General features: G+C 37.8%; 1 protein-coding gene across 1 annotated transcript; it reads left to right on the top strand.

The window, feature by feature from the left end:
• Positions 1-275: 275 nt before the first annotated feature.
• LOC149237009 (uncharacterized) lies at positions 276-1,190 on the top strand. The gene has a single exon (XM_089369114.1). It carries the CDS (start codon positions 276-278, stop codon positions 1,188-1,190), a length of 915 nt encoding a protein of 304 aa, XP_089225240.1.
• Positions 1,191-25,990: the final 24,800 nt, after the last annotated feature.

Below are 25,990 nucleotides of genomic sequence, written 5' to 3'. Positions count from 1 at the left end.
CAAGAGAGTTTAATCTCTGATGGAGGGATGAAGATACCGACACTAACACTTTTCTTGTAACATAAGATATACATATTGACATAAGTATAATGACAATTATGAATATTAAAACTAGTTACATTTTCCAACAATCCCTCTTAACTAGGGAGGTATTCATAATTGTACAACCAGTACAAGGTTAATCTGAAACTGAAGAGTGCTAATAAGTGTTTGTGCAGGAAACTAAATGATCAAGTAGCATAGTAATCAATATCAGCAAAAAACTAGGTAAGCGTATGGAATACTTGGAGACAGCGAGCAATGGATGGGAGGGAGGCTTAATCACTCTATGGAATCCACAAGTAATCAAGATCATTTCCTCTGAGGCGGCCAGATCCTTCATAGTTGTAGAAGTTCAAGTTGTAGGAAACTCTGAGACCTATCTTTGTACTAATGTCTATGGACCTCAGAAGCTAGAGGACAAGCTTCTTTTCTTGAGAAATCTGCTTAACCTGAAGTTAAGGTATCCCCTAGCAAAGGCAATCATAGGAGGGGATTTCAACATGATAACCACCCTCATGGAAAAGAAAGGAGGTATAAGGAAACTCAATAGAGACTCTGAAGCTTTCCTAAACTTCATCAAGACGGCTAATCTAGTGGATGTTTTCCCCAAAAGTGGTGCTTTCACATCGAACAACAAAAGGGGAGGCGAAAGGAAAATAGCTTCTCGACTGGATAGATTTCTAGTAATAGAAGGAATACTGCTGGAAGGAATTATAGTGGAATTAGATATTCTTCCCAGTAGAAGGTCGGACCACTGGCCCATTACATTTACTGTTGCAATCCAGGGTACTCCAAGGAATAAACCTTTTAGATTTGAAAAATTATGGCTCACCCATCCTCATTTCATACAGCAAGCTGAACAATGGTGGAAAGAACCTATGGGCATTAAATGCACTAAAATGTATAGGTTACAGGGCAAGTTGAAATACATTAAAGACAATATCAAAATCTTGAATCATGTAGTCTTTGTGAACATATTCAAAGAAAAAAAGAAACTAGAGGAGCAATTAGAGCAGATACATGAAGGATGGATTCAAGGGAACATAAACCCAAAAACTGTGAACAAGGAAAAGATGTTGATGCAAGATTGGCAACTACGTTGTCAACAGGAGGAAACTCTTTGGAGGCAAAAATCTCGAGTTCAGTGACTTAAGGAAGGAGAAAAGAATACAAAATTCTTCCACAGATCAGCTATTGATCACAGAGGAGCTAATAAAATCCTTATCCTTAAAGATGAATAGGGAGCCACAATACAGACACATCAAGAGATCGCTAACCTTCTTACTACGCATTTCAGCAGAATAGCTCAAAAACCTGAAGTTGATAGAATGGAGGCCATTGATGAACTTATTTCGTCAATCCCCAAGCTAATTACGGCGGAGCAAAACTTGGCTCTAACTCAGGAAATTTCAATGGAAGAGGTGGAAGAGGCCATGAAAGAAATGCCTAATGATAAAGCACCCGGGCCTGATGGTTTTACCATTAACTTCTACAAAGCTTGTTGGGAAATAGTCAAAACAAAAGTTTGGGAGGTAGTGGAGGATTCCCGACTATCTGCCTCAATCCTCAAGTCCCTCAATTCCACCTTCCTTGCCCTGATTCCAAAGGAGGAGGAGGCTAACACACCTGCAAAGTTTCATCCAATAGCGCTATGTAATGTCGTATACAATATTATTTCCAAAGTAATAGCCAATAGAATGAAACCCATACTGCCGGGCATTATCTCAGAAGAGAAATCAGGCTATGTAGAGGGGAGAAAGATTCTGGATAATGTCTTACTGGCACAAGAAATGATTCACACACTTCAAAATTGGAAGAAAGCAGGTATGATGATGCAACTAGATCTGTCAAATGCGTATGACAAAGTTAACTGGCAGTATCTGGAAGCGATAGTGAGAGCCTTTGGCTTTGCTGAACAATGGATAGTTTGGATACTAGCTTTGGTCAAATCTTCTAGATTTTCAATTCTGGTGAATGGAGCCCCATCTGCCCAATTCTCTCCTTCGCGAGGTCTTAGACAGGGTGATCCGTTATCCCCCTTCCTTTTTGTGATTTTGATGGAAGGTTTAAGTAGACTTATTCATAAAGCTAAAGAGGAAGGAGTTATTAAAGGACTGCAGCCCCTGCCCTCAATTCCAGCAACTACCCACCAACAATTTGTTGATGATACGATGTTGCATGGTACTCCCTCAGTCAAAGAAGCCTTGGGCTACAAAAGGATTCTCAATCTCTTTAGAAAGGCCTCAGGTATGGATCTAAATCTATCAAAATCTTCTATCTTCTTTTTCAATACTCATTTAGCTGTGCAGAAAAATCTTTCCTCCATTCTAGGCTTCCGAAGAAGCAGCCTCCCCTCGAGATATCTAGGGGCTCCGTTAACTGACAAACCTTGGCAAAAAATGCACTGGGAAAAGATTTTGGCCAGCCTGGAAAAAAGATGTCATCATTGGACCCACAGGGCCCTAAACTTTGCAGGAAGATTGGTATTAACCAAAGCAGTCCTCCAGGCCATTCCTCAATATATGCTCTCCATTATTCCAGCACCTAAGGGAGTACTACAAGAGATAAGAGCCATCCAAAGGACCTTTCTCTGGTCAGGTAATTCAAAGAAGAAGAAATGGTCACTGATGGCATGGAACAAACTGTGCAAACCCAAACATCTGGGAGGGTTGAACTTGCAAGACCCTTCCACGATTAACCGAGCCTGTGGTGCTAAATTATGGTGGAAATGGCTGAAAGAACCTAAATTACCATGGGCCAAACATTGGAAGGAAAAGTACACTCCAAATCATAGTTTACAGAACTTAATCAGAATGCAAGAAAACCCAGAAGGCTCACCAATCTGGAACCTAGCGAGAAACAACTGGCAAATTATCTAGGAGCATAGCTTTTGGGAAATTTGTGATGGTAAAACAACCCTTTTTTGGGAGGATGCATGGCAACAACTCCCCAAGTTGGAAAGGCCTGAGTTCGCAGATGTCAAAAGAAACAACCAGGAGCTAGGGAGAACTACAGTGAATCAATATTGGAAGCCTAATGAAAGGGACCAGGTGTGGAGAACCTGGATATTCAATGAGACAGAGCACCTGACCAAAGTAAACAACGGTATGAGGAACCTGAGAACACAACTAGACAAGAGAAGGATAAGGATAGCAGGAGATAGTGACCAATTACGATGGGGAAAGCTAGAAGGAGGCAACTTCACGCTCAAAGAAGCCAGAACTCACATAGAAGACTTAGAGCATGAAGAAAAGGTCAAATGGCACAACAAAGTCTGGGATGCCCAGCTTTGGCCAAAAATCAAAACTTTCCTATGGCTCCTAATGCACAGGAAAACGCTAACCTGGGAGAATCTCCGAAAAAAAGGATTCACAGGCCCTTCACGCTGCCCCATGTGTGGAACGGAAGAGGAAACCATGAATCACCTCTTCAACACATGTGACTGGGCAAAAAGTTTATGGATTTGGGCAGAAAGCATACTTCAAAGGACGGACAGGGTCAGGAATTCTATTCAAGAAACTATTGAGAACTGGAGGCGTAATTTCTCCAATAATCAAATGGTTAACACCATTTGGAAACTCATAACAGGGTTCATTGCATGGTCAATTTGGAAAGAAAGGAACTGGAGTGTCTTCCTAAATGAAATTAGAAATATAAACCACTTAAAAGATACAATTCTCCAAAATGTCAAGCAATCGGTTCTCATCAAAGGAAGGATAGAACAAGACACAAACATCTCGAGTGCTGACTTACAGATTTTGAAAGCTTTTAACCTTGACAAGGGAAACATCGCTTCCTCCTCGAATCGTCGGCAGGAGTTAAATACCAGTGTGAATACTTAGAAGCGGCCACCTTTAGGATTCCTCAAACTCAATTTCGATGGAGCTTCCAGGGGTAATCCGGGATCTGTTGGCATCAGAGGGGTTCTAAGGGACAGTGAAGGCAGCATTCAGTATATCTATAGTCGAGCTCTAGGTGAAGGGACTAATAATGAAATGGAATTTGCAACATTGGAATAAGTTTTGAAAATTCTCAACAAACTAAAAGCTGGAGCAGCTGTGGTGGAAGGGGACTCTCAACTGGAAATTACGCCAGCGAGGAAACTGTATTCGGGAGCCAAAACAAGTAAAGTCACTTGGCACTGGAGACTGGCCAAAGTAACAGAGAGCACTGTCGAACATCTTTCTTGGCTAAATGGCTTAATCTTTCAGGAAGTTAGACGCAAAGATAACACTGTAACGGATCACTTGGTAAATTATGGCAACGATAATCCCACTGTCATCTTGGACAGTTTTTGGCAGGACATCACTTGCACGGAGCTGAGAAACAGGTGCATACTGCTTTCGAGGCAGGACATTCTTAACGAAAGATAAGGCTAGGGGTACGAAGATCTTCGCCGTTAGTGAAGAATGATGCCATCCAATCGAAGGGAAGTAAGGATAAAGGGTCGGCAGGTGAAAGCAGTACACGGATGGAAGAGGCATTCAATGTACAAGCAGGTCGGGTCAGTATCGAGGAGTTCCATGAACAAAAATTATGGACTCTGCGAGCGTCAAAACAAAATAAAAGACACTTGGCACTCACAAAAATGGTTCAAGCGGGGCAGATTTAATAACAGGGATACGGACCATCAACAAATATGTGATCCTCGGAGTAGAATTAATTATGAAGGGACGTGTGAGCATAAGTTGATGAGATGGGGAGCCTCAAGCGACTCAGGGTCTCCCTCTTCTATAATTACAGTCCCCAATTACAAAAGCAATGCTCTGCTCTACGAAGGATACTAGCATCATCTCATTTGTGCTCTCAGAAGGTGGCTTTTCTCTATTCTTTGTCATAGGAGGATGGTGCGAGAAGGCAACAGAAACGCTTCGGTCAACAAAAACTTGAAGCAATCTCGGGAGGCTTATGAAACGAGAACCTCGTAGAAGGAAAAACGAAAAATAGAGGAGTTGGAAGAAATTGTTGCTGAAGAGGAAGAAAACCTGGAGGAGAATATACTGGAAAAGGAAATGGAATGGGTTCAGGATCCCGGCACGGCAACAACATGGGCAACTCAATATGTCCGCACTTAGGCAGAGATGTGGCGAATGAAAACGATGTTAGAAAAAGCTATCAGTATACAAGGGGAGTATCTCAATCAGGTTCAACAGGCTATTTCTGTCTTATCTGCAGATCACACGACGATTTTGGAAGCAGTGGAATTCAAAATCAGTGTGCTGGATCAACAATTTGGTATCATATCCAAAAAGTTGACAGTGTTGATTAGCCTTCTGAGGCATTCCATTTGCCAGGATGTAGCTGCTGTGGGGGAAGGGGCAGAGGAGACCATGGGGACCAGTCAGGGGAAGCGTTCCTCCCAACGTCCACCTCAGTCCGGCAGAGCTACAACTTCGGCTGGCCAGGATTCCTCCACCAAGGATTATATCATTCTAGGGCTGTAATGGGATGCTTTGGGAGTCTCTGTGTGCTTTCATGGGTCTTGGGTCAGCACTTTTCTGTTTCGGTTACGCGAGTTTACTTGTTATGTTTCAGTACTCTGTTTCTCTTCTTAACAGTCCTTTTCGTAGTTTCCTTGCTTGTCTTGGAGGAACTTAGGTCTGTTTGGTCTTTGTTTTGCCATATACTCAGATGGATTACTGGTTTTGATGTCCCCAACCCTCTCTGTGCCGCCCTGCGTGGTGAGCCTTGGGGATTTTTTACAGTCAGGATGGTTATGAAATGTTGGAAGCAGACAAGGGAGTCAATCTTTAGTCTGCAAGAGTAGACCTTTTTGTACAATATTTTTCTTTTGTCTTAATACAAATTGCTGATTTATACAAAAAAATATTAATATTAATAAAAATTTTAAAAATATTATATTTAATTGGTAATTTATATATATATATATATATATATATATATATATATATATATAGACATAGTTTAATTTATAGATGGAATGACATTTTTCACGCCATTTTTTCTGGTTAATTTTAATCAAAATCCTAGAGAATTTTTTTTTTGTTAAGCTTGGTAGATCCTTCTTTTTCATTATAAGATAAGCAAGCAAATTACAGCCACATAGAGCCTAGTTAGGTGCCTTCAACTTGCCCATCAGGGAACAAGTCTTTTGACTACCTAATCCCATGATAAACCATCCAGTAACAAAAAGTACTTAGTCTATCTATCCAAGCTATATAAATTTGATTGTCATGTCCACAACCATATATATATATATGACTGCAAACTGTAAATTAAAATCTATCCGCATAAAAACTAATAAAAAAATAACTAAGATCCAACATGCTAGTCCTCCTGCTCGGCGGATGCCAATGTAACCGAGGCTGGATCTTTTGCGTTGGAGCCTAGCAGCTCAGTCTGCGAGAACAGGCATGGGAAATGTTTCTCAATACGGCCCAGGAAACCATCCTATTTCTGCAATTGGAATTGCAGCTTTTGAAAATCTTGTTTGTAATTTGGAAAATCCTGGAGAGCAGTCGTCCAAATTTGTTCCATGGCCTTGCCCAAGAGGCATTTCATAAGCCAATACAGATATAGGGTCTGCTTGTATTACGTCTCTCGTCCTCTGGTGTGTCTTGGATCTGAAACCAGGAGCTTCCAATCCTCCATATCAGCTACCTCCACGCTCGCTTGGCGATTTATATCCTCCTCCCATTTTGCTATGAGCCATTTGATTTCCTCCTTGGTGCCATCTGTGTAAGAAGCCATCGCTTCCTGTATCAGGTTGGCCACGGGTTTTCTTCCTTGTTGTTTACCTGTAGTGCTCATCTTTGCCTTGGCCTCGCTCCCCCGCATTCTCTTTCCTCATCCCTTGCCCTTCGCTGCTTGACCCATTGCCTCTTTGTCCTTGTACCTTCCAGCCAAATTATGTCATTGGTTAGAAACTAGCCTTTGTGCTCTTCTCATCCAAGGGTAGTTACCTTTCGATGGACCTGCTACGGGAATAAGAAACCATAATTTACATAACATTATTTTTTGTATTGTGCCTCCCAAAGGTTTTGCCAATCCATCAAATCCACCACCCATGATTCATTTGCATAACCTGTGAGCATAAGGATCCATGCCCCTGCATGACCCCTTCCTTACAAACACTTTGACCACGGTCTTGGAAGTGAGGTGCATGGCCACATACACAGCATGTAGCTTGGAAGCCAAGCAAATCAGAACCACGCCCCTCATCTTCTTGGCCCTCGTTGAATGACCTTGCCCCCATTCCCCCTGACTTAGATTCAACTTGACTTTACTTTGGCCATCCTGACAGCCCAACATTGGAACCCCCAGTCTCCATGAGGCATCCAGCCCAAACGTTGGTAGCCACCCCCATTCCCTTCAATTGACTGAGGCTGGCCTGGCGAGTGTTCCATTCTTGCCAATTCCCCAAATTTAGAAGCCCCCATCTCGCCACAACCTCCCCCTTACTTTCTCCCCTCAGGGGCTTGACGCCTTTCCTCAAGGGCCTAGGTCTTCCAATTTTCCCTAGCATTCTTAGAGCGTTTCAAGAACTAGACTTGTATTAACACATAGAAAATTGCAGCCTCCCTACCCGCAACCCCTTGAGCAGACTCCTTCCCAACCCAACCCAATAAGCCCCATTCGAGAGAGTAGAATGCCGAAACAGAGTGACACCCATGCAAAACCCATGGACCTGGGATTATTCCCGTAGACTTTCGCCCCCAAGCTAATCACCCCACCTAAATTTCTCTCGCCCACAAACTCGTGCCCCCATGCAAATCCCAATTAATAGACCATACATAGGGAAGCATAATGAAGTATAGGAAAAACCAGTTAACATACCCAGAAACCAGCAGTTGAAGTCGTTGGGTCACCCTGCCTTGCCAAAGCCTCTTCTCCACTTTTGTCGTCGCCACCTCTTCTCTTACAACCTCCGAACTGTTATCCTTCTCTATGGTCTGTAAACTTGGTTGCATGCAATTACCACCTTCCCTCGTTCCTCTTGCCTTAAACATGTTGTTGGCCACCGTACCCTACGCTTCAAGTGTGTGGGAGGCAGTGGCACCATTCCATGGTGTCCTTTTCATGATGAGAGTGTTAATGGATCTGTCTGCCAGCTCACATCTTGAACGGGGGTCTATATTCCTTGGGCACTATTTCTCTTCTCATGCTCTAGTATCTCCTTCAAGGGCTGGAACCGATCATCTTCTAGTTGATTCGGCCATACTTTCTCAAGAGTTGCATTTTGATGACTGCAACCCTAATTTCCAAGGAATTATGTGGCTCTATTTCCATCCCTTCTGACTTGATTAGTCATTATATAGTTGAAATTGATTATGATCTTTCCTATCTCTTGGATCAACCTTACTGTTCTCCAACTGTAGCTGAGATTTTCCCATTTGGTTCCTTGAATTAATTTTTTCACTGTGTTGATTACGAGCCTTGAATCACCTTCCACTACAATATTCCTATATCCCATTTTGGTTGCTATTTGTAGGCCTTGCCTTACAATTGCAAATTATGCTTCATTGTTCTAGCAAACCCACAATGATCTGCATATACGAGTGGTGTTGCTTTTGGGGTCTCGAAATAGTCCTCCTAGGTCCATTGGGCCTCGATTTCTTATCGAATCTCCATCAAATCTTAACTTCATAAATCCCTCCAGTGGGGAAATGAAATAGTTAAGGGAAGTTGTTCCCCTCAAGGTTACCTTCCAGGAGGACTGAGTTATCATTGTCGGTGCTATGTTTAATCTCTGCATAATTCTAGCCTCATTGGGTGGAACCTGCCAGTCCTCCAGGTACCACTTCTCTACCATAATTGTTTCCCTAATTTTCTATATGATCCCTTCCCATACAACCTCTTGAGGAAGAAGTTGATCTTTGAAGATTTGACGATTCTTCTCTTTCCAAATGGCCCAAAGAGTTAGTCCCAGTGCGAGTCCCCATGCCCTGTTTATGACTAGGCTGAAGAAAATACTTGTTCTCCATAGGAGGATGGTTTCTTGAATTCTTTTTTTGTCTTGATACATTCTTCTGAAGAGGTCCTCCAACTACCTCCATTTTTGTTCAACATATGGGCATGTGTTAAGTATATGTTTGAGATCCTTGTTATGCATATTGCATAGCTTACATAGCGATGGGCCATAGAAACCTTTTATTAGGAGCTGATCCTAGGTAAGAATGCGACCTCTCCAAACGAGGCAAAAAAGTAGGCCATCTTTGGTCACCATCCCCCTAAAATCATGCAAAGATTTAAAAAACTTGAGTTTAAGTTGTTTAATCTGCATAATTTGAGTGTCTCAGGGGTTTTTTAGGGCGATGAATCCGTTTAATATGCATTTTAAACAACAAAAAGTCACATTCTTTCTTGAAATTAACTTGAGTTTAAGTTGTTTAATCGACATAATTCAAGTACCTCAGGGGGTTTTTTAAGGTGTTGAATCCATTTATGCATTCAAAAAGGCATTTTAAATAACAAAAAATCACATTCTTTCTTGAAATTATTTTCCCTGATTGTGGTGAAAAAGTCTATTTCGTCTATAAGTTAGACTATGCCTATTCAAATACGATTAGACCCTAATAAAATAATTTTTTATTCCTATAAACCAAAAATAAAAATAAAAAAATTCTTTACTGAAAAAAAAACCTTCCTTATCTTAAAACCTTTTTAAATAATTTGATTTTAGTACTTACATATGACCATTTCATTTATAAATTAGACTATGGCTATTTGAATATATAATATTGTAATATAGAAATATACAAAAATTATATATATATAATTTGTTTTTGGAAAATTGAGGGGGCTAGATTAAGAAGAAAGGAGATGGATTATAAACTTCCAGGAGTGGCTAAGCTTATAGCCATCTTCTCTATTGAAATTATTGTGGTGCTTTTCAATTTCTAAAGCTTATTTGATTCCACGAGAATTATGAAAAGAGATATTTTCTAGGGTTTGAGCCTTGTTAAAGTAAATAATGTGCTTGATGTTATAGGAATTCTCATCAATGACATAGTTAGCCAATTTGTGATGGTTATTATCTGCAATGTGCTCCTTACGACAAGCAATGGTCGGACGACCTGTTTGGCCAATGTAAGACTTACTGCATTAAAAATGAATTTTGTAAACACTTGATCCTTGCATGGAGTCTAACTTATCTTTAGCTGATCAAAGTAATTGTCTGAGGGTCCTATGGGGTTTGAAGATGGTCTTAATGTTCTTTTTGGAAACAATATTTGTAATGATATGGGTGGTGTATTTAATGTAAGGGAGAGTGACCACTATTATCATTGCTAAGATTCTTTCCATAAAGAACAATAAGTTTGTCTTCAAACCCCATAGGAACCTCACACAATTATTTTAGTTAACCAAAGATAAATCAGACCTCATGCAAGGATCAAGTGTCTATGAAATTCCTTGTTCAAGCGGTAAGTCTTACGTTGGCCAAAAAGGTCGTTCGGTCATTGCTCGTCTTAAGGAGAACATTGCAGATAATAACCACCATCACAGAGTGGCTAAGTCTACCATTGTTTAACACTCTTATAACACCAAGCACCTTATTTTCTTTGACAAGGCTAAAACCCTAGTGAATATCTCTTTTTATAATTCTCGGTCTTCAAAAAAGCTTTAGAAACTAAAAAGCACACCAATAATTTCAATAGAGAAGATGACTTCAAACTTAGCCACCCTTAAAAATCTATAATCCATCTCTTTTCTTCTTAATCTAACCCCCTCAATTATATATGTATATATATATATTTATAGTATTACAATACTATATATTCAAATACCATAACATTAGACCTTAATAAAATACTTTTTTATTCCCATAAACAAACAAGTAAACAAAACTTTTTTGAATGGATGAAAAAAAAAAAAACAAAACAAAACTTAACATATATAAATATATATATATATATATTACCAATTAAATATATTATTTTTAAATTTTTTAATGATAATAATAATAAATTTTTAACCATTTAATAATAATAACACAAATTATATTTATATAATATAAAAAACTACAATTTTATTAAATCTATAACCAATTAATATTAATATTATTTATTTATTATTATTATTTTATAACCAATTAATATTAATATTAATATTATTTATTTATTATTATTATTTTATAATATTAAGATTAATTCTAACCAATTTAATATAACTTAGTAATTTAATATATTATGGGTAAGATTTAAATTAAAAACATAAAACAAAATTAAAAAATAACCATTTAATAATACTAATATTAATAATGTAAATTAAAAATTTAATATTTCATTCTATTTTTTTGGATTTTTTTTTCTTTTGCATTTTAACTCCATCAAATCTTACTTTGATTTTTTATTTTAATCATTTTATTTTAATTATAATTTTCTCTCATCATACTTTTATTTTAATGTTTTATCTCTATGACCATTTTTTTTTGGTTACTTATAGGTCTCATTTTCTCTCATGCTTACCATTTGTTTGCTTTCTGGTCCTTCATTACTGGTGGAGTGTCCACACAAAACATTGGAGAAGGAAATATTCTACACAATTCAAAGTTTCAGACAATATGAATAATCGTGGAGATCTCCACTCTCAAATTCCTTCAAAGTACATTTTCAAATTCTTAATCATGGGATGAGCTTAAACACCGTGGTCAAATTTTAACTAATTTTGGGATAAGCATAAGCATCATGGTGAAGAAGGTGTTTTGTGAGTATTACTACGACAACCACATTGATAAATGTGGTTGATATGTATACAATTTCAAAGTGTTTTATGAGTATCACTAGCACAACCACATTAATAAATGTGGTTGATATATACACATTATTGATAAATGTGGTTGATATGTATACAATTTCAAAGTGTTTTATGAGTATCACTAACATAACCACACTAATAAATGTGGTTGATATATACACATTATATTATAAATCGTAATATTAAATATTAATATATTAAATGTGTATTAAGTATTGTATTGATGAATATTAATATATTAATTAATTAATTTAAATATAGATTTATTAATTTAAATATTAATATAAATATAAAAAATAATATATTAAAATATGTATTAAGTATGGTATTAATAAACTAATTATTAATAAATTAATATCTTAATTAATATATTAATGGGAGTTGTCTTTAAGTGTCACTTTTTGGAGTTTTTGGTGGATTTTTGGTCAAAATCCAGTGGAAAAATTTGTGATAAAATCTTGGTTTGTGTTGTTTACACTGATTTTTTGACTACATATATGGATTCAACACCCTGAAAAACCCTTGGGGCACTTTGATTATGCAGAGTTCACCCATCAAACTTGTGATTTCAATGAATTCCTAGTGGATTCTAGACAAATTGTATTGGAAAATAAATAATAAAAAAATGGCACTTAAAGACAACTTGATATTAATATATTAACTAATATTACAATTTATTAAAATTTTATATATGATATGATATAGACTTTAATATTAATATAAATCACAATATCAATAAATATAAAATTATAATAATACTACTATAATAATAATTATTGTATTATAAATATATTATTACTCTTATAAATATATTATTACTATTATACTATAATTATCATAATAAATATAATAATTATAATAGCAATTTATAATAATTATTACTATATTATAATAATATAATATTATTATTAATATAATAAATCCAAGGGACTAATATAATATACTCAAGTGATTATTAATATTGTATGACACATTACACTACTCAACGATCCAGTGTTTTAAAACATTTATTTCATTTCATCATTTTTTTGTAAGTTTGTTAAATCATTTCTATTTTATTTTCAAAAATAGGCACGTATTACATATCATAAATGGCATCAACCTACCCATTGGGAAACCAGGTCTATTGGCCATCTGAATCCATTATAAGCCAGCCAAAATCTAAAATATCTAAGAATGTTTTGCAAAGCTAGATAAACCTGAATGTCTTTAAGTCTCCTCTTTACTATATGTCTATGAGTGAAAAACATAAACTTCATACTATTCATATTTTCATATCAAAAATAAACATCCAAACTGTACTAATAGAACTAATCATCAAATTATTCTATTGGCACCAGATCTTTGGCACTGGAACCCAACAATTCAGTTTGACAGAGGCATGGAATATGCTTCTCAATGCCACTTAGATGAGCAATTTTTTTTATATCTGGCACTGAATGAGTTGGAATTATTTTTTGTATTTCAACTACTGATCTCGAGATTCTTGTAAAGGTATTCACCACAGCTTTTGCTAAAATATTTTTCATCATCTAGAACAGAAAGAGGGTCTATTGGAACTGGGTCTATTGAATTCTGGTATGGCCCGGATCTGGGATAAGATTCTCCCATTCATCAAAATCCAAATCACTTATCTCTGATTGTTGCTTCAATTTATTCTCCCACCCAATACTTATCTGTTGGGCCTGAGGATGAGTGTTCGTCCTGAAGGACTAAGCTGCTTCCATATTTAAATCCCCAGTATTTCTCTGACCTCGATTGTTGGAGGGTCGAGACTGGGCTTGGATACCTCCATGACCATGACCCTGACCCTGTCTGTGACCATGATTTCCCCTTGTATTTAGTCCCCAGTTCAAAGTTGATCAAACCATCAAGTAAAAATTATTCTCAAACACCTAGATTTTCACCTTCAAAGACCTCATCTAGGTTGTGAGCCAACACACTAGATGACAACCGCACACACTGAGCCAACTAACTAAGTCAAGATCCGAGCCTACATGTACTAGAATACCACATGAAATCGAACAAAGAACATTAGACCAATGAAACCAGACTTTCCCCACCCTCAAGGCATGAGTTTGATCAAGTAGTATGCTTGCATCGACCCAACAAGCACTATGAGTCCATATATAAAAGAGAACAAATAGGCCCAAGAATATGCTCATAAACCCTCCCCAACTCAAACCACGTGAAGTGTTCTTCTAAGAATAAGAATGGAGGGAAGATGCCCCTAAACAATGGATTAACATCATAATTATAACCAAAATCCACGATTACATGAAAACCATAGATGACAGGTTACTAAAACAAATAAAAAAACCTTCTAATTAAGGGCCATTAAGTCCCATACAAGGCAGTATAAAGGAGGTTCTTTTCTCCCCACACATAACCAAAAGATTCTATTCTTAACCAGAATGATGCACTAGGAATATCCATTGACTGATTAGAAAAACATTAGCAAAACATAGGGGATAAAGCATTCATGAAGATTGTAATCTAAACATACCCGTAACTACATCAGCCGAGAGGGAGAATTCCTCCAACTGCAACTTGGTTCCATGCCTGAGAGATGTCCCGCGCTACCACCCATATGATTGAGCTCAGTGTATCTATACCAATAGAGCCAATGTCGGAGCAAGCAAGCTAGTCTAGGTCACCCACCACAAAACCATAATTCCTACCAATGACGCATTTCAAATGTCGAGACTTGAAGTGATTAATTTGTTGCACCACCTTGTGCATGGGAAGGCATGTGTGTAGGTAGCCATCCAACCATCCATTGATCCCCTTCATTACTACCTGCACAGTTTTGCTACAAGCTTGCTTCCTTTCTCCAACACGACCTTCTCTTGCTCAATATGTCTCCTTTGAATGCAAATAAGCTCTTTGAACATGACCAATGAGTTATATACAAGAAATTTTGATTTTTCATTCACAAAACCCACTTTTATAATGTTTGCATTGTGACTTACTTTTTCAACTCTGTTTTTTGGGCAGTTTACTTTATTTGTGCCTTTGATGACCTGAATGATTTGATTTTTGTTTGCCTTGCAAGGGATGGAGCTACTGAAGCTTGGAAAGGTGACCAAGGTTGCCACTAAAGTAATTTACATATAAGAGAAATGAAATTACATGAATTTATACAACAAAAACCTAAAATACGTTGTTTTTCCTCAAAACGGGGTTTTGAGGAAAAATACATTTCTAAGCATGAGATTGTGAATTTTATTGGTATTGGAACTTTATTCAACCTCCTCATGCTCCTGTTGGCTGCTATTGGACATTTTGAAGACCTTTTTGATGAAACCCTAGACCTAATGAAACTGAAACCCTAGAAATGACTCTTGCAAATTTAAAGACAAAAAGTGGCTGCAGATGATCTTGATGAATGGAAATGGGCCAGCAGGTAAAGGACATGAGGGAAAATTTACAACAAGCCACTACCGTCAGATGATCCATGCTACTAACGGAATGCAGCTGACTGAGCGAGACACCTAATATGCAATGCAACAAGAGAATTTGATCTCTGACAGAGGGATGAAGATATCAAAACTAAAATTGGCTCCAATGGGGATGGTAGCTCCTTGGAGGTGCCAAGATGTAAAGTGGCATCCTTCTTATCATCATCTTTAAACATAAGCAAATTCCTTTGCCAATCTACCTTAGGAATTTTATTTGGGAAACCTGGAATGTGATCTTGGCTCATGGGAGCATACCTTCGATCCAGCGAAACCATTTTGATAACAATGAATTCACCAAGAAATTCTTCAGGCTACTGGTTCTTGAAGAGTGGAGTTGCCATAAAAATTCTGAAGCTTGGGATTCTTTGACACTGGAGTCGCCAGGAGAATGATTTCAGCCTTCATATGTGTCTGACTGCTATCCACCATCAACAATCAGATCTAACTTGATTCATGTACTGGGGAAATTTGCAAGTCAAATGTTCAGCTTATAAGACTAGACCGGAGATTGACTGAAGCTGCTTTTATCTACTTATGCACTCGCAAAGCAATGTGCAGTTCGAAGGCTTCCTGGCATAACTTCAGGCTCCGTCTGTAGTTTATAAAGCAATAACACTAACAAACAAATAATCTTTTCTTCCCCACTATGGTTTCCACTATGTTAGGGCCTAAATCTACCTCAGGCTAAGAAAGGTAGGATCTAGGGTAACATAAAACCAATCTTAACCTGGTAGCTAGCCCTACTAGGTCAGGAGAGGGCTCTCTCCTGTCAATCTCAGCAAAAATGATCAATAAGGCTTGAGATGACTTGAATGAAGACTAATTTTAGGCTAGGTATTTGTGCAAAAGGGTTTGATTGAATTTGATGATGTTTTGTTGCCTCAAATGGAAAGGCAGTTTTTGGGTCTTGGGAATGAGGCTCAGTTTTGCAGAGGTCTCAATGGGGCAAGGTAGGCAAGTGATTTGATATTTCAAATTGAATGAAATGGAGAGATTTAGACCGATGAGGAGTTGAAGAGGGCAAGAAAACCTCAAGGATCCTCTTCAAACAGCTGAAAACATCAATAACTAAGAAAACCTTAGGTAGAGCACTGCAATTTCAATGGATTCTACCTTTATCATTGTTTGCTTTAGTTAAGAAGAAGAAAGAGAGATAATGGCATACCTAAAACATATATAAATTTACATTTACAGAAGGAAACACAATATCAAAGAAACATGCCACATGAATCCCATAGAGTGCTGCAAACCCTGGTCTATTCCTTAGCCAAAACTACTGAGAAAATGTATACAATGAAGCTCCAAGCTTTCTCAAAAGTCCAACCATGCTAATGACTGAAAAAACATAAGATATAGGCAAAAAACAACTCATCCTAGCCTCTAGGGGTCGAGCTCATGAGTTTAGGAGCTGTTCCAACTAATTCTAAACTGAGAACTACAAATTAGGCAGTGGAACAGCTTGCCTCTAGAAACTAGGGAACTGATTCATTCAGTTGCAAACTACTTTTTGATAGATGAATCTACCTCCATGGGTGAAAATTTGACATAATTACATCAAGATCCATCAATTTACATTAAATTACATCATAAGTTTGGCATTAAGAAAGAGAAAAGTCAAACTGTCAAGGAACTAGGCGAAAAATAGAGTATACTTGGTCAAACTGAGCAAAATTTCCCCTATGCACCACGCTGATTTCTCTATGCGTAGTGCCTGTTTGTAGCCACTTTTGGAGGCCTTCCCGATGTCCAAATTTTCTCCAAGTGTGCTTGTTGGAAAGGTATGCCTATCTACTTTCCAGAACAAGTAGAATTTTTGAATTTGGCCTCCATTTTTCCCTTAAAAACTAAGTTCACCCAAGACTGCTACCTGTGTGTCAAAAAGGGGGCAGAAAGGTCATTTTTAGGGTGTTTTTTTACCTTTTTGGGGGCTCAAAACCTGTCAAAGTTTCTTGGCCATTGGTAGGCATGCATATTTTTTCATGAAAAATCCAAAAATGCTGAGCTTTCCTCAAAAGGAGGTCCCCATCAAAAACGAGCACCAAGTGGCGTGGCGCATTAGGCAGAAAATTCTGTGTTTTAGCCCAAAAATGAAAAAATGAAAAAAATGTCCCAATTTTTTTGAAATTTGGGCTGAGTGTTCTCCATCAAGTGTTGTGTTCGGCCAAGGGAGCCTTAGCCAAGATCTGAAGTTTATCTTTCACTTGTTTCCTCCTCGATCTCTTCTTCAACTTGGCCTTCAAGCTCCTAATTCTAGCTTGGCACACCATATTCCTTAACAAATAATGATATGCCATGTTTCTCAACATATTTTTCTCATTAATGGCTTTCTCCAGCATCCTCTCCAAGTGGATATTAGTCCTCTCCAACCAAGACTCACGATCAGCATTAATTTCTTGCTCAAGTGTTGTGAATTTGACTTTCCTCCGTTTGGCAGCTTGTCGGTTTTCTCGTATGTTTCTAAGCTCCATTATGGTTTGTTGATCCTCTAGTTGCTTGTTTCTTTGCTCTAGGTACTTTATTATCCACTCGGCTCTTTCCAAGTTGAGGGAAAAAGCATTGATGTCCACCTGTTGCTCTTGGATGACTTCCTTGAGCTTTGAGCTTCGTGGGCCCAAATCCGTGTCATCGTCCTGAATGAGAATGAAATTGGTCTCCTGCTCACCTAAAGGCCCCTCATCATTTAATGAACTCTTGCCCTTGTCCTGAACTTTCTGTGCTAATGAAGGAAGCGAGACCCCTTCCACCGCGGGTGGAGATAATACTCGCTTTGTTGCTGCAAACAATCGTCTTATGCCCCTTTGATATGTGACAAATACCGGCACACTAGCGGTCTGTGTCTCATGACCCTCCTGCTGATGAGAAGGTCCACCTGTCTCATGAAAAGTCTTTGGAGGTACCTGAGGAGCTGTGAAGAACTCATGAGAAATGAAATCCTCCCATGAGATTCCCTGCAAACCAAGCTGATGCATGACCACAATTTTGATGAGTGCAAAATGGTATATACTATTAAACAGTTGCTGAGGAGTCTTATGTTGTACTAGGGTGGTCATCTTTTCAATATTTCGGCACATGAATTAGGGGATATTCATCATTCTCACCCTGGTAAAGTGCATCAACAATTTGATATGATAAGCATATAGGTGAGAAAACCGGCCCTCACAGCTGAAATACTTCATTATGAGTTTCATGAAGGGAGCATATGAGTCTTTCAGGTACTGAAAGGGAAAAAATTTGCTAAGTTGTCTCAAATAATTGGGCTTGATGTATGGTTCATAGTGTTCCCTGTCAATCTGTTGCCTTTTATTCTACTGCTCTCCGACATTAGGAATGTTGGTTGCTAGAGAAATAGACTTCGGTGTCAAGGTAAATGTCACACCAACTAGAGTGGTTTGGCCATTATGTAGATGAAGCATAAACAACCAGGCTAACTCATGATGATACTGGACTCTAGCAACCATCTCACAGAACTGGTAACAGGATTGGTGTTGGAAGCATGTGATAGCAAGAGGGCAGGCCTGCAGCTCAGCAAGTGAAGTAGGCTCCTCTCTTATATGTTTGCCACCCTTGTGAGGTCTCCTTGGTGCATGCATTTCTGTAGGAGAGTCACTGTGTGTCTCTTCATATCGGTCATACGAAGGATCAGATTCCATGCTTGCTAATGTGTGAGTTTTCTTGATGAGTATGAAGAGATTTATGAGGTTTGTAGTTTTCTACCACCAAGGGTAAGAATATGTGAGGGACTATGGAGGGAGAGGATATGAGGGGTTTTGGGACTATTATGATAGGTTTTGTGGGAAATAGGGGATTAGGGAATCATATGGAAGCTTAGGGACAACAATTAGGGTTTTGGGATTTGTAATTAAGATTTGGGAAAATTGGATTTGGGGATAGGGGTAAATGATTTTTAGGAATATGGGAGTTAGGGAATGGGTGGATAAGCTAGGAAAATAAATGGAGGAGTGAAAAGTGAGAGAGTTATGGAATGAACTTGGCAAAAAAATGATAAATGCAAACCCTATGAAATGGTTTTTGAGAAATTTCAAGGAAATAGGGTTTGAGTTTCTTCACACAACCACCATAAATTTTTAAGAAAAACTCCTTTACTAGCAAGGAAAAGATCTTGACTTACTTGCACACTAGAAGACTTGAGTGATTTTGGCAATGTGAGGGAGTTTTTTAGGAAATCGAGCTTGGCAGCTCTATGCGCCGCACCTCCTATGTGCACCGTGCCAGTACAAATTTAACACTGAGGAGGATGACCCTATGCGCCGCGCCTCTCACCCAGTGAGCCGCGCCTTTGGATTTGCACAATTTTTCTACAAGATTGTTTCCTTTCTCCAACATGACCTTCTCTTGCTCAATATGTCTTCTTTGAATGCAAATGAGCTCTTTGAACATGACCAATGAGTTATATACAAGAAATTTTGATTTTTCATTCATAAAACCCACTTTTATAATGTTTGCATTGTGACTTACTTTTTCAACTCTGTTTTTTGGGCAGTTTACTTTATTTGTGCCTTTGATGACCTGAATGACTTGATTTTTGTTTGCCTTGTAGGGGATGGAGCTACTGAAGCTTGGCAAGGTGACCAGGGTTGCCACTGAAGTAATTTACATATAAGAGAAATGAAATTACATGAATTTATACAACAAAAACCTAAAATACTCTGTTTTTCCTCAAAACAGGGTTTTGAGGAAAAATACAGTTTTGAGCATGAGATTGTGGATTTTATTGGTACTGGAACTCTATTCAACCTCCTCATGTGCTTGCTGGTTGCTGTTGGACATTTTGAATACCTTTTTGATGAAACCCTAGACCTAATGAAACCGAAACCCTAGAAATGACTCTTGCAAATTTAAAGACAAAAAGTGGCTGCAGATGATCTTGATGAATGGAAATGGGCCAGCAGGTAAAGGACATGAGGGAAAATGTACAACAAGCCACTACCGTTACATGATCCATGCTCCTAATGGAATGCAACTGACTGAGCGAAACACCTAATATGCAATGCAACAAGAGAGTTTAATCTCTGATGGAGGGATGAAGATACCGACACTAACACTTTTCTTGTAACATAAGATATACATATTGACATGAGTATAATGACAATTATGAATATTAAAACTAGTTACATTTTCCAACAATCCATCTTAACTAGGGAGGTATTCATAATTGTACAACCAGTACAAGGTTAATCTGAAACTGAAGAGTGCTAATAAGAAGATTCGGATTGGAAAGCCATATTTAAGCATTAACATTATGACCAACATTATCAACATAGTAAGGGCTTACCTTGTAATATCTTCTTAAATTAAAGAAAAATGTTGGGAGGCTTCATGTGAGATACCATACTACCTCTTCAAGGTACATACCCCATCTGGATGTTCATTAGGTGTGTCCTTTTAGGACTATTCTTACCTTAGATTCCTAATCCTCAAATAATATTGGTCCTCCTCGACCACTCTTATCTTGGATACCTCTCAAATCCTGAAAGAGTGTCGGTCTACTTCCTATATTGTATCTTCTATCCTCAATGTAATCTCATATGTGTATCCAATCCTCCATTCTCCCTGTCATGACCTTCACTTCTATGTACGGATATTAGTCCTCGCCTAGTGCATGACACATCATATAAGAGAATACAATGTCCATCATCACTCCCTCTAAACTAGGGAGGATATCCTCATTCCCACTTAATTAGGGAATATGTCCTTGCTCTTTTCAATTATTCAAGGAGAATTCCTAGTCCCTCTAAATCATAGAGGAGATTCTTTCACTTCCTTTCAATAGGGAAGTCATAATCACAATCTCTCTAGCTTGTCTTCATAAGTGTATCAGCTACCCATTTTTCATGGAGATAAATGCATGGCTCCTTCTTTTCTTTGCATCTCATCATATTGAGATTTTTTCGTCCTGGAAGTTGTTGATCCATCTTATTCCTTAAACCTTGTGACAAGGTTCAAGCCATCAACATTTCATATCACTTTCCTGTAGTCATAATTAATGAATGCATTGTATTCAACCTTCCAAAATAGAGTTAACCACAGCTCCCTTTAAACATGAAATTGATCTTCACTGAACATCAGGTTATCATATTATACTTCCACCTTTCAATCCCAATATGCAAACATCTTGAATACATAATTATTCAAAAATTGTAAAAAATATTCACTCAATCCATATGTTCTTTGAATTGAGCTCAACACCAATATTTGAACTTGCCTCAACTATCATTCTATATTTATGCAATATCCTTTCAGGTAGCAAAACAATCTGTTAACCATATAAGCAATACTATTAATATCGTAATTACCTCATTATGATGGCCTCTTTGGATTCAAATTTATTCTAAGATCAACATCCTTTAGCATGATCCATCTCCATATTGTGTAAGAATCTTTCTCCATGTATTAATATTAGCCAGCGTGCCCATGGATCGAACTTGATTACCGTGCAACAATATCCTCATTGGAATTGTCATTGTTAACTCCCCTTCTTTCTTCCAAAGAGTATACTTGATGTTGACCAATATTGTTATATTTATGCCATGTAATCTTGTGTGAGAATCTTGATCTCTAGCCATTCCAAAGCATGTAAATTTTCTTCTTTCAAGTATCATGTAGCCATATGGAAGACTTACCAAGCACATTCTCATAACCAATTCTTCTTGCATGATTCTTGTAGATATGAACCTTACTCCATAGAAGAGTTACTTAAGATATGCCTACCTTTACTTCCATACAACCATCTAGCCATTCTCTCTTGAACGAGCTTGCTTCTTATACCTATTGAAGATAGGTTTCTTTTTTCCAACAGTAGAAAGACTTTCATTATGCCCTTCACACTGTAACTCAACTATTTACATTACTTTATCCTTCAAGAGTATTGTTTCCATACTAGATGGAATATAAACCAAAAATATTTCTTTTACTAAGAACCTCCCTAAATAATGGTTCTTATTGGATCGTGATGGTCCCTATTTGAAAAATGATGACCTCTAACAATACGTTAGAAAATGTTTGGATGAAATATAATATGCAATATGGTCCAATATTCTCATTCTTTGATAACTAGAGGACTTTTAGAAGAAACTTGATTATGTAGACTCTAATTCATCTACTATCATATGCTTCTATCTATGATGTCATGCTTTTACAAAAATCATTACTCTCTAGAGAATGCAATACTGCATGTTATTCTACTTTCTACTTAAAAGAAAGAAAAATTTCATAAAGAACCTGGTAGGGATAGAGCTTCCTTCAATAGTAAATATCCACGGGATCTTCTCCTTTGGTTCTCCCAGCTATGTGAGCTTCACTTTTTTTCTTTCTTTTGTACTTCATCTTGTTTCTAAATTCCCTCTTAAATTTTCCATACTCATTGCATCCAAATAATTGAACCTTGGAATTTCTAAACTTAACTTTCATCATCTTATTTATTTCTTGCAATAAAGGCTTGAGATCTTTCATTTGATTCAGTATCATGCTTTGCCCTGATCCTCTATTAATCTAAGATAAATTGAGCCCATAACTCATCAAAAGGAGTAGTATCCTTCTTTGAGTAAAAATTAGTTGCAAAGTTGCTCTAATAAGGTGGCAAAGAATTTAATACACATGGTCATTTTAAAGTCGAAAACAATTTCCCCAAGCCCTTGCAACTAATCCCTTATTTCTGAGATCTTCATGAGATAAGTGGAAATGTCTTCATACTTTGGCTTCCATATTATATATAGTTGATTTCTCAAGGAAATATTTTGACCTGATGTACTTATAGAGTACAACTTGACCAACGTATCATACATATCCTTGGATGTCTTCAAATTAACAATAAATGGAACAAGATGATATTTAATGGATTCAACAATGATCCTTTGTGCCCTCACTTCTCCCTTCTTGTATTTTTCTAACTCTTGAGTCTTATCTTTGTCTAGTACAACTACTTCACTAAGGACATATTCCATGACTTCATTTTCTGTGAGTGTCAAGTCAATCCTCTTCTTCCATGCTAGGAAGTTTGCTAATCCAATGAGATTGTTGCTTTCCTTGCAAAATGTAGCCATATGATATGTAGATTGAGACATAGAAGACAATATGACACTTGTCAACGAAGAATCCTCCTTCTTGATGACGTCTTCAGCTATCATGATGTTTTCAAGATCTTCAAGGAGACTTCAAAAATTCCTTAGAATGATAAATTCAAGGATGCCTTCAATAATGTCTTCAAATAGTTTCAAAGAGTGGATGATGATATCAAGATTCTTTTATGCTTCCTCTTCTAGATGATGGAGTGTACTAGAGAGCCTTCAACAAGAGCTTATCTTTCTTCCTTCAATGAGAGCTTGATCCTTCTTGAGATGATGAAATCCTTTATGTAAAGACCTTCCTTTTAGGTCAATAGGTTTTCTTCTTCTTTCCATGTGTCCTTTTGGAAATGATTCCCCTTAACAATCAATTCCTTATTTTGTGAACAAGATGATCTTTCAGATGCCTTTTGTTTTTTCACCTTAGCTCTAATACCATGCTGGATAATATAATATGGAAACTATTAATTCAAATTCTCCTTAACCTTAATAATTTATTGTGAACGAAATGAAGATTTAAAAATTGAAACCCTAATGGCGAGGCTTCCATGAGCTAAACGACACCACGTCCCCAAAAAACCTATAAATTTTAAAAAGCTGCATACCTAGGAGGCCGGGAACCAGATCGGAATGACAGAGGAGGAAGGGGGGGAGAGATCCCCTCCTATCGAGATGCGGCGACAAGGGAATCATGCCAGAACACAAGTAACCAGAAACAAGCAGGAGATACAAATAAAATGTCAGGACTTGTCCTTAGAGCGAGATGGCAGGCAGGCAACAGAGGTAAATGTTTACCATGTGCGACGAAGAAATCGAGATTTATCATACCGATGAACAAACTGGAGCGATACAGAAGCTATATGAAAGACCATGCGCTAATATGTAAGTTCATTGGAGTATGGCCGACAGAAAAGGACCTCACCAAATGGATTCAGCAAAAATGGCAGCCCGAGGCCATATCGAGCTCAAGCTAGGAGCTAGAGGCTTCTTCACAGTAATATTCTTGAACCTGCAAGGCAAAGAAAAAGTATTTGAAAATGGTCCTTACTTTCCTTATAATGCTAGATTGTTTATGAGATACTGGGAAGAATGTTATGACCCAGACAAGGAAAATTTTTTGGCATACCCAGTGTGGGTTAGGTTATTTGGCCTCCCAATGGACTTCTAGGACCCAAAGATATTGGAGGGAATAGGAAATACGATAGGCAATTTTTCAAAATAGCATAAACGACAAAAAGAGGAAGATATACTTCATATGCGAGAATATGTGTATACATGAACATAGCTGAACCCATCCCAGACACAGTGGAACTAGAGTACCATGAAGAGGTATGGAAACAAATGCTAGACTATGAACACATCCCATTCAGATGTAGAATATTTCATGAGTATGGCCACCTATTTAAGGAGTGCCCACTGAATATAGAAGAGGGAGAAAACATGAACAAACAATAGAGGAAAAATCAAGAAGATAAGGAAGGGTTTCAAGAACTGAAAAGTAAGAGAAGACAAGTAAGAGATAACACCAGTAGGGGGAAAAAAAAACAACAAGCTTAGCCGAGTAGAAAAATTAGCTTTGATGTGTTACAAGGAGAAGAAGAATAAGACAACGAGGTCCAAAAAATGGACTATCAAGGGAGAAAAGGAAAGGAAAGCAGCTCGAGTCAAGGCAAGCTAAAACCAAAGAGGAAAGCCCAAAGCGAGTCGACAGAGAAGGAGGAGAAAGGAGATAGATAGAAGATGGATAACACTACAATGGAAATAGATACAAGTAGGGGAGAAGAACTAAGCATGGAAGAAGAGGTGTTGAGGAAACTGTTGAATGAAAGGAGACACCTAGATGAGAGATTCATTCCAGAAGACCAAAAAAGGCTATACAGAGAAACATTCCAGTAGTATCAAGCTAAATAGGGGCAAGGGCAGGTGGAGATGGAAGAACAACTGGGGATGCACCAGGACAACTCCCAAGATTATTCAAATAAAATGAAAGGTGGAAAGAAAAGAGGTCGAAGAAAGCTACAAGAATCTATACAGATTAGGGGAGAAATGTTGGTGAATACAGGGAGGGTGGTACCGCTATCGGTGGTATTCCAACAAATAAACAAAGTAACCCAATGATAATTACATCCTAGAATATAAGAGGCCTCAACAACAAAGACACTTAACTGAGATACTAAGAAAAGAAAAACCTCAACTTATGCTGCTACAAGAAACAAAAATTACAAGAGGGAGAATGGAGGACATATTAAGCAAAATAAAACCAAGGTATGAATGAATGACCATAGATGTAAAAGGTAGTGCAGGAGGTATAGCAATACTCTGGAACCCAGTAGAGTTTACAGTGGACTATTGGGTGGGTATGAAAAGAATCCTCATGGGGCGGTTCCATCTAATTGGAAACAGGGAATGGTTCTTATTCTCTGTAGTATATGACCCTCATATTCCAGTGGAAAAAGGAAATTTCCTCCAACAAATACAGAAGCTCGGTAAGATCCACAATGAAAAACTTTGGCTAATAGCAGGGGACTTCAATTTGACAACATCAATAGAGGAGAAAAGAGGAGGATTGCAAAGAGAAGAGTCAGAAATGGAGAAATTCAGAGATCTTCATGAAGAACTAAAATTTGTAGATATCCAAACTATAAATGGAAAATATACGTGGAAAAATAGAAGGGGAGGGAGAAGACA

Source organism: Pinus tabuliformis, chromosome 8 (assembly GCF_031772625.1).
Source record: "Pinus tabuliformis cultivar Carrire ecotype Pingquan chromosome 8, CPIR1, whole genome shotgun sequence".
NCBI classification, from domain to species: Eukaryota; Viridiplantae; Streptophyta; class Pinopsida; order Pinales; family Pinaceae; genus Pinus; species Pinus tabuliformis.
Note: the sequence above shows the minus strand (reverse complement) of the source record. Positions and strands in the feature narration are given on the sequence as shown.